Below are 15,236 nucleotides of genomic sequence, written 5' to 3'. Positions count from 1 at the left end.
AACTTACCCGAACTTTTTCTTCTATTTTATTTTGGATTTTGTTCCTGACCCCCCCCCCCCCGGGCCCCCTTCCAACATGGATTTTTCTTCTTTCAAAAGGGCGATGTACAAGGTTGACTATTTTATATTTCTTACGAATAATATTTTTCTTTTATTATTATCAACGATCGTATATTTAACATTATTTTATATTTAGTTTTTATATTATAAAAAGGTAAACAATATTCTTTACGATCCTAAATGATAATTTTGGTTCTTTTTTTTTTAAGAGATTTATATATTTAAGTGATTTATTATTTATGAGAGACGTTACAGTCGGAGAGGGGTGGAGAGGGTGGGGGGGATTAATGTCATAAGAATAGTTACGATTGCCAAATAGGATGTTTTTATGAAGAAACATTTTTATTGCAAAATGAGGGGGTGGTCTATCACGGAGCCGAAAAGACGTCGCCAACCGAATGGCATTTTCTCATGCGGAAAAGTGATGACCAACCGAATTCCTCCCTTGGTTTCCCTTGGCTTTAATCGATCTACGCGTTTGAATTCTTAAAATGTCCTTGAAGCTTCGCTAAAGAAGATAAAACGATTTGGCACGCAGACACTCGAGGATAATTGATATTATTTCTTTCTTCGATTATCTTCTCTCTCTCTCTCGTATTTGTCTTTGTATTTTTGTTGTTAAATAACCAATTAAATGTCGTTAAAAAAAAACAAAAAAAAAACGAAGGAATACGCGATTTAACAAGATGGCGGTCAACGGAGAGGCTTCATTAAATTTTGTAATTTATTTATTCGCGATCGAAGTTCGTTGACTTGTAAAAAGAAAATAATTCAATGAAAATAAAACAAACGTGATATTATTATGAACGTACGTACGATGATATTTTTGTTGAAAATTGATTATAGATCAAATATTTGAATTTACACATATAATTTTGAACATAACAAGAAATATAAGTAACGCGGAAATATTATTTTCCGATCCCCTTCCACAAGCTTCGATCTCGTGTTCTAATGGATGTTCAGTAAAACAACCCTCGAGTCGTCTTCTTTTCAGATCGTTCAGTGGGATTTTATGACATGGTCTATCCTCCAAACCATTAGTATATTCGAACGGTGAAATAGTAACGGGAGTTACTCGTAGTCTTTCGTAACAAGTTGGGTACAAACTGTCGACGACTAGGAACAATAGATTCGTATGAGGAACCTAAAATTATATAAATTATTAAAACATATACTCATTCGTCTTAATTTTGTTACATTAAACCCATTTCGTTATGACTTAGTTATTATTTCATTTAAATTAGCTAATAAATACGACGACTATGTTATGAAATAATATAATAAAAATATAAATAATTATATAATAAATTAATGAATATAATATAATATAATATATATTTTTTATTAATTATATAATAAATTAAATTTAATATAATAAAAATGAAATAATATAATAATTGGTAACGAAATGGTTAATAAATAAAATTCTACGATAGTTGCAAAATATGAATAATTATTTAAAAACGTAATAATAATGTTATATATATGTGAAAAGAATAATATTGATACTAACTCGTTGCGCGTAGTACGGTTTCGAACAATGTTCAGGATTACTTCTAACAACTTTGGCAGCCACAGTTTCATTCATCATATACAACGTTCTCTTTTGATCACACGGATAGTGATAGAGATAGGGCCGTGCTGGAGGTGGTGGATCCGGTGCATCTTCGTCTGGGTGAACTTTAGCGTAGGCAAGAGGCAAGTTTACGAACTGGGTCGTAAAACACGTCACTCTCGATAGAAACCAGAGCAATAGTTTCCACAGATAAGTTAACGGATTCGTTGGAATGTTTGCTCCACCTTCCGTACACTGAAAAATATTATTTTCTTTTTTCTTTTCGAATAAATATTTTTCCTACTGTATAAAGTTCGATGCCACTTTTATCGATTCGCGTATTTTCAATGACTTTTTTTTCTCTTTTAGATTTGAATTAATTAATCTTACTTTATTAATATACGAATCATCATTTTTTTTGGTACATACCACTTCTTCGCACCAAGCTTGGTAATCGTAGATATCAACGGCATTGAAGATACCTTGTTGAACCATAGAATGCATCACCGCACCTTCCTGAGTCCCCATAAATTCACCGGTATCATTGTAAGCTTCCGATATAATTATAAAACCATTTTGATCCAACAAATAACAATCTATCCACGTTTGATTGCAACTCATTTCCGATTCTTCATTGTCCGAAGTTAATTCGACGAACTTTTGGTACAAACCTTCCATCGTCATTTGAAAACCTATCACCGCTGCTGGCGCTTTTTTTCCACCGTATTGTGGAAATATACCCATCGATGCAGTTACTATTGCATCTTCCTTAGCTTCCCATGGAACTATGAATTATTATGAATATAGAAACACATTCGATACATTGTTTTAAATTTACAGAAATAAATGTATTATTGTTCAAAGAATTTAGAGATTAAAATTACCTGATATGGAAATACTGTCAGGGTCTAAATTATTTTGAAAAATGGCACTTTTGTACCATGGCTCGTTGACGGCTCTTCTGTGAAGGTCGCCAAATTCAATGCCATCGTCTTCATCTGGCAATTCATTGGTTACCAAATGATGCCACCTGGTAAGCCCGCTCTGAGTAGCAACGAATCTCAGAAATATTTTATAAGTTTCAGCCAATTGTCTGACTACTGGATCATCGACAACGTAATCACCGGCAAAACTATCGTTCGTGGCTCTTGCATCGAATATCAACAATTGCATGAGTTCTTTATTACAATAATAATCGTCGTGAAACAAGGTTTGTCTGCCACATTCTGGGTCATCGTCGAGGGAAACGTTATCGGATATGGGATAAGCCTCGTATTGGTCGGACCATCGCCATTCCGGTTTATCTAACAGTCCTAAAAAGTGACGTAACTCGTCTTCCGGCGTGTCAAATTCGTGGCCCTCCAAATAATGAAAGCGACAATAAACCCAGCCGGGATGTACGCGCCAATAATTGCCAACGAAAAAATCACCATTGTTTACTCCCCTCTCTTGGTTCCTCAGAATTTCGTCTCCTACCTTTTTGTAATTTCACATTTAAAAACAAAAAAAAAAAAGGAAAAGAAAAAAAAATCAATTGTCTCGAATGATTACGAGTCGAAGATAAGAGAGGAGAAGAATCAAAGTACAATATGTCTATTTAAATCGACCTACTTTGATCCAAGTAGTACCATAATTGGGCAATGCAACCGCAAGACCAAATGGTGTACCAGGTAACGGTGCATAGAAATAGTCACGTCTTTCCAAAGTCACGCGACGATAATCATCGTAGTGAAGTTTAACCGGTACGTTTTTCATGTTGCCGCGTTTGTGATCGACCAATGCCGAACGTAGCGCCAATATTTCTGGTCCAGGATTCCTATCGTTCGTTTATTTCATCAAATAATAATAAATAAATACTAAAATAATAATAATAATAATAAATACTATACTATATAGTAATACTATACAATAATAATAAATAAATACTAAAATTAATAAAATAAATAAAATAAATAAAATAATAAATAATAATAAATTAAATTCTCTAACATACATATTTATTTCTATAATTTTTCGTCTCGAAGTTTATCGAATAATAATATAAAAAATGATATATTACGATTGTAATCTTCTCATACCTTGGACCACGACCATCGTCAAGAATTTCAACTTCGGTTAGATCAACGCTATTGTAATTCAATTTGAGCCTTCCTTTGTGCACCGGTCTTAAATCTGGATGCAATATAACGTAACCGTTGTTCGATACTATAAATGCGTAACCATTTACTCCAAGTTTATAGGGCAAAGTTAGTTTCCTAATATCATCTATGGGAACGTCGGTACCCGCTATGCCAAGTAAATTAGCTTTTCTGGTTCTATTGTCGCGATTTCCTTTCCGATCGAATACCGGCGTGCTAACGGACGTTAGCAATCTGTATTCTTGCCATGAAGTTGTGTTCAAACTGGCCGGATCCCTTCTCACGTCTTCACTTTTATGCAACTACGAGGAACAACGAAAAACAACACAACGTTTCATTCAATTTCCAAATATTTCAACGCGACAAATCGTACACTTACCCCCCCCCCCGCCCCCCACACACACATTAACGTTCGTTTTTCATCCATCGATCAAAAATATTTCAAATCAAAACAGCAAAACATAATAGGGAACACGAGCTACTCTAAATGCAAATAGGGTGGTGGTGGTGGGGGGGGGTGTATGCAATGGGACTAATTAAAAGAGCGTCTATAAACAAATTAATATTCAACTAATGAACAATAAATAAACTACGGCTATTAACATTGCTAATAAAAAATAAACAGGTATTTATAAAATGGCGAATTTGAATATCAGTAGACGATGAGAAAACAAGATTTTTTTTTTCTTTTTTTCTCGAACGTTTAGGGGGATGAAAATGCGCATATTTTCTTTTTCTTTCTTTCTTTCTTTTTAGATTCAACAAAATATAAGAAAAGTTCTCATTGTCTTCTGTATATCTCACAATCAGTTTCATCGCACAGCCTTGAGAAAATAAAAAGTAAAACTAAAGAAAAAAAGAGGCAGAAAATAAAAGAAAAATATATAAGGGGGGTGGGAATAAAAAAAATATGTCGGAAGCAGCTTCAAATGCAAGCAGGGGTGTTTCTACGGGGTTTTCTAGAATAGTTTTTGTTTGTTTGTTTGCTTGCTTGCTTGCTCGCTCGCTTGCATGAACCTTTTTTATGTAGATGGCATCCTCGTTTATTCGCACTCCCAGACGTTTTCCCTTGAGGTACTTCTCGAGACGGGACTTTTGCTTCTCGTGCTTCATCACTTCCCATAGCCACGTGGCAAGTGCTGGATTCTAATGGGAATTCGTATGTTTAATACGAAAAATCATCAGCTATTTTTCTTATCACTTTCTCCGATTCCATTCTTTCTTTCTGTTTGTTTTTTTTTTTTTTTTCAATGATATTTTAAAAAAAAATTATTGAACATTTATTATCGTTCCTCGTTGCATTTTAACGAAGAAAGCTGATTTATTATTCATCGTACAATTAAATCCACAATTTATTATTTCGATTTAAAAATAATATTGCAGTGTTTTGTTTTTTTCTCCGGATCCCTCCCCCCTCCTCTACCCTCTCGTCACCCCTTCCCATGATAAAAAGAAAATTAATCTTTTAAACGTACGTAAGAGAAACGTTTTATTTATAAACGTAACCGAGTATACGTAAAACAATAAGAATACCCTGGAAGAAAGTTGGGTTCCTTTCCCCTCAACCCCTTGGCTCCTCCCCCCCCGTCCACCCCCCCCCCGGTTTATGGCAACGACAGCTATGAGGTTTCGCGGTCGTTTGTTCCGCTATCGCGTAATAAGAAACCGACGAAGATGACGACAACTACGACGACGTGGTTCTTCGGATACCACAAACACGCTGATCTCGCGTTTTTTCTATTCCACGTTCTTTTCGATGGATAACGAAGACGATCATCGGACAAATGCACACGTGTCGGTATTATTGACTTTAATTTTTGTCTGTAATTTTGATAATCTACACGATTATTCGAATAATTGAACGTGTCATTTGCATTATTTTAATTAAGATAACGAATAAAATTTGATTTTCAAATAATAAGAAGAATAAAAAGGAAAGAGTAATGTGAAGAAGTATAGCATAATCAAAATGATCTTATCGTGTGGTGTCAACATAAGTTCACACGTATTATTAATATAAATTTTATAAACAAAATAAAACTCTTGAATATATCAAAATAATGTAACAGTCAAATGAACAATTTTATTTCTATCATGAAATAAATCGACACGATTATTCGAATAATTGAACGCAAGTCATTTGCATTGTTTCTAATTAAGATAATGAATAAAATTTGATTTTCAAATAATAAGAAGAATAAAAAGGAAAGAGTAATGAGAAGAAGTATAGCATAATCAAAATGATCTTATCGTGTGGTGTCAACATAAGTTCACACGTATTATTAATATAAATTTTATAAACAAAAAAAACTCTTGAATATATCAAAATAATGTAACAGTCAAATGAACAATTTTATTTCTATCGTGAAATAAATCAACACGATTATTCGAATAATTGAACGCAAGTCATTTGCATTGTTTCTAATTAAGATAATGAATAAAATTTGATTTTCAAATAATAAGAAGAATAAAAAGGAAAGAGTAATGCGAAGAAGTATAGCATAATCAAAATGATCTTATCGTGTGGTGTCAACATAAGTTCACACGTATTATTAATATAAATTTTATAAACAAAATAAAACTCTTGAATATATCAAAATAATGTAACACAGTCAAATGAACAATTTTATTTCTATCATGAAATAAATCAACACGATTATTCGAATAATTGAACGCAAGTCATTTGCATTGTTTCTAATTAAGATAATGAATAAAATTTGATTTTCAAATAATAAGAAGAATAAAAAGGAAAGAGTAATGCGAAGAAGTATAGCATAATCAAAATGATCTTATCGTGTGGTGTCAACATAAGTTAACACGTATTATTAATATAAATTTTATAAACAAAATAAAACTCTTGAATATATCAAAATAATGTAACAGTCAAATGTGAACAATTTTATTTCTATCATGAAATAGATCGACACGATTATTCGAATAATTGAACGTGTCATTTGCATTATTTTAATTAAGATAATGAATAAAATTTGATTTTCGAATAATAAGAAGAATAAAAAGGAAAGAGTAATGCGAAGAAGTATAGCATAATCAAAATGATCTTATCGTGCGGTGTCAACATAAGTTCACACGTATTATTAATATAAATTTTATAAACAAAATAAAACTCTTGAATATATCAAAATAATGTAACAGTCAAATGAACAATTTTATTTCTATCATGAAATAAATCAACACGATTATTCGAATAATTGAACGAGTCATTTGCATTGTTTCTAATTAAGATAATGAATAAAATTTGATTTTCAAATAATAAGAAGAATAAAAAGGAAAGAGTAATGTGAAGAAGTATAGCATAATCAAAATGATCTTATCGCGTGGTGTCAACATAAGTTCACACGTATTATTAATATAAATTTTATAAACAAAATAAAACTCTTGAATATATCAAAATAATGTAACAGTCGAATGAACAATTTTATTTCTATCATGAAATAAATCAACACGATTATTCGAATAATTGAACGCAAGTCATTTGCATTGTTTCTAATTAAGATAATGAATAAAATTTGATTTTCAAATAATAAGAAGAATAAAAAGGAAAGAGTAATGCGAAGAAGTATAGCATAATCAAAATGATCTTATCGTGTGGTGTCAACATAAGTTCAAACGTATTATTAATATAAATTTTATAAACAAAATAAAACTCTTGAATATATCAAAATAATGTAACAGTCAAATGAACAATTTTATTTCTATCATGAAATAGATCGACACGATTATTCGAATAATTGAACGCAAGTCATTTGCATTGTTTCTAATTAAGATAATGAATAAAATTTGATTTTCAAATAATAAGAAGAATAAAAAGGAAAGAGTAATGTGAAGAAGTATAGCATAATCAAAATGATCTTATCGTGTGGTGTCAACATAAGTTCACACGTATTATTAATATAAATTTTATAAACAAAATAAAACTCTTGAATATATCAAAATAATGTAACAGTCAAATGAACAATTTTATTTCTATCGTGAAATAAATCAACACAATTATTCGAATAATTGAACGAGTCATTTGCATTATTTTAATTAAGATAATGAATAAAATTTGATTTTCAAATAATAAGAAGAATAAAAAGGAAAGAGTAATGCGAAGAAGTATAGCATAATCAAAATGATCTTATCGTGTGGTGTCAACATAAGTTCACACGTATTATTAATATAAATTTTATAAACAAAATAAAACTCTTGAATATATCAAAATAATGTAACAGTCAAATGAACAATTTTATTTCTATCATGAAATAGATCGACACGATTATTCGAATAATTGAACGCAAGTCATTTGCATTGTTTCTAATTAAGATAATGAATAAAATTTGATTTTCAAATAATAAGAAGAATAAAAAGGAAAGAGTAATGCGAAGAAGTATAGCATAATCAAAATGATCTTATCGTGTGGTGTCAACATAAGTTCACACGTATTATTAATATAAATTTTATAAACAAAATAAAACTCTTGAATATATCAAAATAATGTAACAGTCAAATGAACAATTTTATTTCTATCGTGAAATAAATCAACACGATTATTCGAATAATTGAACGCAAGTCATTTGCATTATTTCTAATTAAGATAATGAATAAAATTTGATTTTCAAATAATAAGAAGAATAAAAAGGAAAGAGTAATGTGAAGAAGTATAACATAATCAAAATGATCTTACCGTGCTATCAGCATAAGTGTGCGTCCACACGACCGGGTGCTTCACATCTTGAAGAACTAAAGGTCGTGCGACAACGGGTATATACTTGAGCACCTGTTCGCGTACTTCCTCTTGTGTATGCACGTGGGTATAGTAACCACGATTAAGACAGGCCATCCATTGGATTTCGCGTACCTTCGTGACCTCTTTACCCAAGAGGTAAGTAAACACGCGTACTGGTATATGTGTATTATTATCTTGCCAATTCCACGTTTGAAACACCTGTAAAATACACGAGAAAGAAAAACAATACAATCGAAAGTATACGACACTAATTATTATTATTATTATTATTATTATTTTATTCCCTTCGTTTATTTGGGATGAAAAACAAAAAAAGAAATATTACATTTCAAAATATTACCTCATTAAACCCACACGTGGATAATAATAATAATAATAATAATAATAATAACGGTTTAGAATTTCGTTTTTTAAAAAATGTTTATCAGATGTCTCGGTGTTAAATGATACGCTTACGAAAAATTAACGTTGTAATCTGTTCGACGTTGAAACGCATACTTTGCAGAAAAATTCTTAGCGATTAAGATCGCAAATGTGATATTTATATTTTTGCAAACTCGTTTTTTTTTTTTTTTACAAAAAGAGGATTGCGAAATTAAATTAAACGGGTCATTTAATTTTTATTGCTTTTTCTTTTCTTTTTCTTATTACGCTTATGATTGAATTATATGATCCAGAAAAATGAAATTAGAACAAAATTGAAAATGATTAATATTTAATACCAATCTTCGTCAAAATGTTGATCTCAGTTTTCATTGATAAAATCGATAATTATATAAGAAACATATATATATATATATAATTCGCGTAATATTATACTAAAGATAATAATGTAATTAGAATAAGAGAATGGTGTGATAGTGTTGTTCTAATTGTAAGATAAGAAGGGAAATAAGAAAGATAGATCAATAATAAAAAAGAAAAAAGTAAGAAAATGGGGAAGGGGAAAGGGAAGGGGAAGAAAGTCTTCTATCATACTTGGCCTTTCGAGTGGGATCTCATAAAATTGAAGAGGTACTCTTAGAAGATACCGTTCGGAATGCAACCCTTTTTTCATACCGAGAACATTCTGGCACAGGAGTACCACTTATTTTTACGTTCATTTTACGATCGAAAATATTCTTCAAAACCGAATAATAATAATAATAATAATAATAATAATAATAAGAAATGACCCAGATACACATATATTTTGATCTGTTTTCTTTCTTTTTTTCCTCGTATCATCGATCATTGTAAAATCATAAACGCGATATTACAGTAAGATAAGAAAAAAGTAACACAATTGCATTGATTAATCAAATACCTCGGATAAATTACCAGGTACTCCATCGGTAACCAACATGATCAATTGATTGCACGGTGTATCTGCGTTACAACCACGCGTTTCTCGATAAGTTTTGAGCAAACTGAATGCTCTCGTAAATGCTTCGGTCAAATTGGCGACACCCTCGGTTTTGATTTCTTTCATTGATTTTTTAAACGTGTCAACGTTCTCCGGTGTCGCTTGGATAAGCATATCTTTGAAACAGGGCACCATATCTTCCGTATTATTGTTGTAACTTAAAAGTGTAACCAAATCGTTGTTCGATAGGGTATCCAGTATCGACATTACCGTAGCCCTTGCTGTATTCAAAACAAAAATATCAATTGAAAGAAATTATTCCTAATTAATTTTCTATAATTTATTTTTTTGTTTGTCTATCAAATATTTACCTATGGTTATTCCCATTCCAGTCATGCTACCACTAGCATCCATTAATATGACCATATCCTTGCTACAAGTTGCAGCTTCGATAAACCAACTGCGTACTCTGCAATCGTAAAGATCAACACCTTCTTCGTCAATGGAATCCATTTCTAGATTACCAGTTTTCCATTGCATCGCTGGATAATATCTCAACATTCCTGTGACCGAACCAAAGTATTGCCAGGATAACGCAGGATCCGACTCGTAATTTTGTCGGAAGGTTTCGTCTAAAATTTCCGTTCTATTTATAACCCTTTTTACGGTCGGTGATAGATCATAAACGTTAGTCGGTATATGTACCGACGAATGCCTCGTATTTACGGGTATATTATAAAAATGTGAATCCGATGTTAAAGTCATCTCTCTGGAAACAAATAAAAACAAAACTAATAAATATAATATCACGAACCATTTTTTATATTTTAATCGAATCTTAATAATATCTCGTAATATATCCCCAATCGTATTCATTTATTAATAATTTATATATATTGTATATAAATTATAAATTTATTAATTTATAACTTTAAATTTATTGACTATAAATTTAATAATTACATTTACTAATAAAAATATATATATATATTTACGATCTCGTGTTCATTATAAGTTATCGATACGATTTTTAATACATTTTATACGTCTAAACTGTATAAAACTATTGATCGAAACTTTGATTACACCCATTTCGTTTTATATCTCAGATACAATTATGTTCAAACTGTTAATCTTCATTTTTATTAACGTTTCTTTATTCTTGCACAAGTTTTATTCGACATTACGATACTTTAGTATTTCTTTTGTTTTTTTTCGAATTATTTGTAACATTTGGGAGATCATATAAGTTGGAAATAATTTCTATATGATTCTTACTCGTATCGAAAATTTGGATCTTTAGTCTACGCGTATATAGATTGAATTTATGGATTGATCGTTAACCCCATGAACTACTACTAGAATACTATGCATTTACCGCAACATTCCCAATTCAACCCCATTCCAATAGCGATCGGTAAATTCCGATCCACGTTACAAACGACACACTGTGCATACGAAACAACCACGTAATAATACTACCTGCATAATTCTCAATAGATAATGTAATCTCAATATATATATATATAAAATAGATATTACTAATGTATATATGAAAATAAATTGTATAATTGCATTTACAAATTTTATAAATATCCAATTGTATTTTACCTGTAAATCGTTTGATTCTTTAACATATTTTCAGGAATCTTAAACGACGATTCGTTCATTACTCTACTATATTTTCCCGAATAATACGTAAAATTATTATTATTATTATAATAATTATAATTATTATCATCGTCGTCATCCGACTCGGAAGTACTATTTTCACCACTCGACTCGGCTGCTATGCGAATGCAAGTAACAGCATCCATTTTTCTACGCAACATTCTTCCAACGTTTTCGCTTATTATATTGACCAATTCGTCCCCAGATTTGTCTTGTACTTTGGTATTCATTTTTTTGTAGATCTGAAAAATAAAAAAGGAACAAAGAAACCTAGAAAACAAACCAACGTTTCATGAGTATCGTTCGAAATGTTTTCTTTTGTTTTATACAATAGTTATACTATGCAATTTACTATTGCATTCGTGCAAATATAAATAAAAAAAAAAGGGGGTTTTCTCGGATAGATCATCATGATAAAAACATAACACAAGTGGCATCTATGCTTTCAAGCTGTGCTTACAAAGTTCTACTAAACTACGTTTGCAAAGCTTATGCAATTCCTCAAATATGGCGTCCAATATCTTTCATCTCTAATCAGTTTCTACGATTACATTATTAAAATAACCAAATTCTGCTGTATATATGTGTTATTTTATAAAATAAAATTAAGTTAATCTATTGAATGAAATAATGAAAATTAATATTGAATTGGAAGTTAACGAGGATTGATTACCTTAAGAGTAATAGACCAAAAAATGTTAGTTATCATAGGTCGATACGATAAATATCTTAGAATCCAACCCTAAGTTTTGGAGTTTGTCCTCATCCCCATCAAAGAAATCGTCATTGTGTTCATGAACGAACGCACGACGAAAATAGTCTATCGAGCGTTTACGTTATATCGAGAGCAAGGATGGGGAAAGCATTAAAGTAGAGAATGCGTAAATGCATCATCATGCAATAGCATTATTACTATATACTCACTGTTAATAATTCTCCGGGTCGTGCTACTGCATTAGCTAATTCCCATAAATCTTTACCTATGTCTTCTGCCCATTTACTGACACTGCATAAACAAATTAATCAATTAAAATAATCATCACAAACACAGATAGATATTTTATCGATCACATAGTGATACAAGTTTACAAAGTAATTCAAAAGTTGATACATAATTTGAAAACTCGACTAATCTTTTCGTAAAAATATCAGAGACGACCAGTTTTAGACCACGAGGTTCTAGAAAAAACCTCTCAAGGGTGGGGGGGAAATGTAATTGATAGGAGAACAAAAAAATCAGAAGTTGTGGTCTAGGTGCGGATCTTTGTTGTTTTTTTTTCTTTTTTAGTTCATTTTTGTTGAAAATCTTACATCGCATAGAACAAATCTTACGTGTTCTTCTAAGATTGGAGATATATCAGTAAAGGAAGCATCGTTTTACATATAGAAACGATGTAAATGAACTCACATGTTAGCTGCATCGTTGGCAAGACAACCGCTACCGATGACGAAGAAGAATACGCAGAGTATAAACCGGCAATCTATCATTCCCAGCATCGCCATGACCGCAGGTGTGCGGTGGAAACAGAACTCGAAACGTTAGAAAAATTTGCTACCTTTTCTTGAACGTTTATACGCGAGGGAAGAAAATGAAAAACAAAACAAAACCATTACCCTTCTTCTCTTGTCTTCTAACTTGGATAAGAAGATGTTAACTCTCTCTCTCTTTCTTTCTTTCTTTCTTTCTCTCCCTTTCTTTCTTGCTTTCTTTCTTTCTCTTTCTTTACGTTCTAAGATTTACTTCAATAACGTGAAACCCTCCTCTTCTTCCAACACCCGGGGTATTATTTTTGGTCCACGTAACTAGCGCCATCTAGAATGTCGTCAACGGGAACTTTGTTTACCCGCGTTTCTCTTCTTAAAGCTTGTATTTCGAAAAAATATTCCATTCCTTTTCGAATCTTCGATATATCAAATTGATTAATAATTAATCAAATTGTCAGAATGAAATATAGATAGAGAATTATGAATTGTTTTATCATTTCAATTATAATATTCATATTTAACTTACTTACATCTCAGATGGGGTGTTCAAACTGTTCACCTTTAACTCGTCAACAATTTTCAATTTTATTATAGAATGATTTGTTAAAAATGTTCAAACGTTCCTTTTGCTAAACTCTGTTACAATATATGAAATATTGATTGTTAATAATTAATACGATATTTAAAGTATTTAAGAAAGATGAATGATGCATTAGATTCTCGATTACAGAAAACAAAATCATATTGGCTGATATATAAGTTATTTTTTTGTTTGTATTATGTAAGATTAATATAATTGAATAATTTCTATTTACAACGTAATACGTAATTGTAATATATATATATATGTAGCAACAATTTAAGCCAGTTACGTGTAGACGTAGTAAACTGAGGAATACCTTCGAGTCCCAGTTACAATCATTGTAGTTGTAAGGTATCTAGTCGTAAGATAAACAACCTTTTTTTTCTTTTTCTTTTCATTTTTATTTTTCGATTTTATTCTTCGCATATATATTTTAAAACATCAACTAATTCGAAGCAACGTTCAATAAATAATTCTCACCGTACGAAGGATGACGATTTAACGATTTTAAACCCTTTTCGAGTTAACAATTTCGACGAATTTTTCGAACTAAATAATAAGATACCTTTCTTTTTATATATTTTATTTTTTAAACTTCCTAAAAAGTATTGGCGAAAGTGCTTAATCATACCTTTTGTGTATTGGTCAACCTTGGATCCTTCGTTTCTCAGGAACCCTTCTCGTAAACCTTCAGACTATAAAACTTTCGAACGTAGCCATAATATTTCTCTACCTTTTTGCTTCCTTTATTTGTATTCTTTTTTTCTGTCAACAAGAGAAGACACGTATTAATATTGAATAGATCAATTTTTCGTATATATCGTATACACAAATACACAAATAAATCGTATCTAGTATTTCAAATAAGGTAACAAATTTGTTGATAATTTAAAGTAAACAATAACGAGAGATTTTTAAACATGAAAATAAACGGTGATGAAAAATGACGATCTAAAAAAAACAAATTACAAGTATTATCGAGGATTATTATTGATGTTATATTCTCATCTAAATTATGGATCTTTTATTTAAATTATATCGAACCGATATTATTAAAGTTTGTTGAATTAATCGAAAATTTGAAAGAATTCATAAATTCATAAACTGTACGAAAATGTTATGATAAAATATTGTTTGACAATTGTACAAAACGTACAATGTACAAAACTTTATGATAAAATACAAACGTGATAATAACGTATGATAATATGCAATATTAATATTATTATAGTTGACTTATAGGTCATTGATATTAAAACGATTAAATATTTCTTTACCTTAATCTATATATTATTTAATACAAAAGGGGGTAGGGGGGAGGGATGAAGTATGACATTATACAATTGTTCATTCAAGCTTAGAAAGAAAACCAATATGGAATTGGCAAGACACATGTGTGTGTGTTCGGAGTTGCGAATGTGAATGAAAGAGTTCCGGCAAGAAAATTACAACTGGCAATGAGTAAGAATCAACGAGAAGTATAATAGCAGAAGAACAAACTAAAGAGTGGGGGAACGAAACAGGTGTATACCTGTGCCAAACTACACGTGTATGAGTAAATATTTCTCTGTGTGTGTGTGTATGTGTGTGTCATAGAAAAAGGAATAAAAATAAGAAGGAGAAGAAGAAAAAGAACGAGACAGAATATT

The 15,236-nt window shown here is 30.8% G+C and overlaps 1 protein-coding gene across 3 annotated transcripts; it reads right to left on the bottom strand.

Annotated features, from left to right (window-relative positions):
• Positions 1–376: 376 nt before the first annotated feature.
• Positions 377–14,330, bottom strand: LOC122524695 (voltage-dependent calcium channel subunit alpha-2/delta-3). 3 transcript variants are annotated; one of them, XM_043647082.1, is made up of 14 exons: positions 14,219–14,330; positions 12,928–13,332; positions 12,444–12,525; positions 11,460–11,761; positions 10,220–10,617; positions 9,810–10,129; positions 8,441–8,701; positions 4,774–4,902; positions 3,697–4,058; positions 3,230–3,434; positions 2,503–3,094; positions 2,048–2,403; positions 1,577–1,873; positions 377–1,207 (listed from the first exon to the last, which is right to left on the bottom strand). In XM_043647082.1, exons 2-14 carry the CDS (start codon positions 13,020–13,022, stop codon positions 908–910), a joined length of 3,699 nt encoding a protein of 1,232 aa, XP_043503017.1. In that variant the 5' UTR covers positions 13,023–13,332; positions 14,219–14,330; the 3' UTR covers positions 377–907. The 3 variants fall into 3 exon arrangements, with proteins under 3 accessions (XP_043503017.1, XP_043503016.1, XP_043503018.1); XM_043647081.1 differs by lacking the exon at positions 14,219–14,330 and adding an exon at positions 13,535–13,578; XM_043647083.1 differs by lacking the exons at positions 12,928–13,332; positions 14,219–14,330 and adding an exon at positions 12,193–12,339 and having other exon boundaries at positions 12,444–12,528.
• Between the last annotated feature and the right edge of the window lie 906 nt (positions 14,331–15,236).

This window comes from Polistes fuscatus, unplaced genomic scaffold, assembly GCF_010416935.1.
Source record: "Polistes fuscatus isolate 324 unplaced genomic scaffold, CU_Pfus_HIC Scaffold8, whole genome shotgun sequence".
NCBI lineage: Eukaryota > Metazoa > Arthropoda > Insecta > Hymenoptera > Vespidae > Polistes > Polistes fuscatus.
The sequence above is the reverse complement of the archived record's forward strand: the minus strand, read 5'-3'. Positions and strand labels throughout refer to the sequence as shown.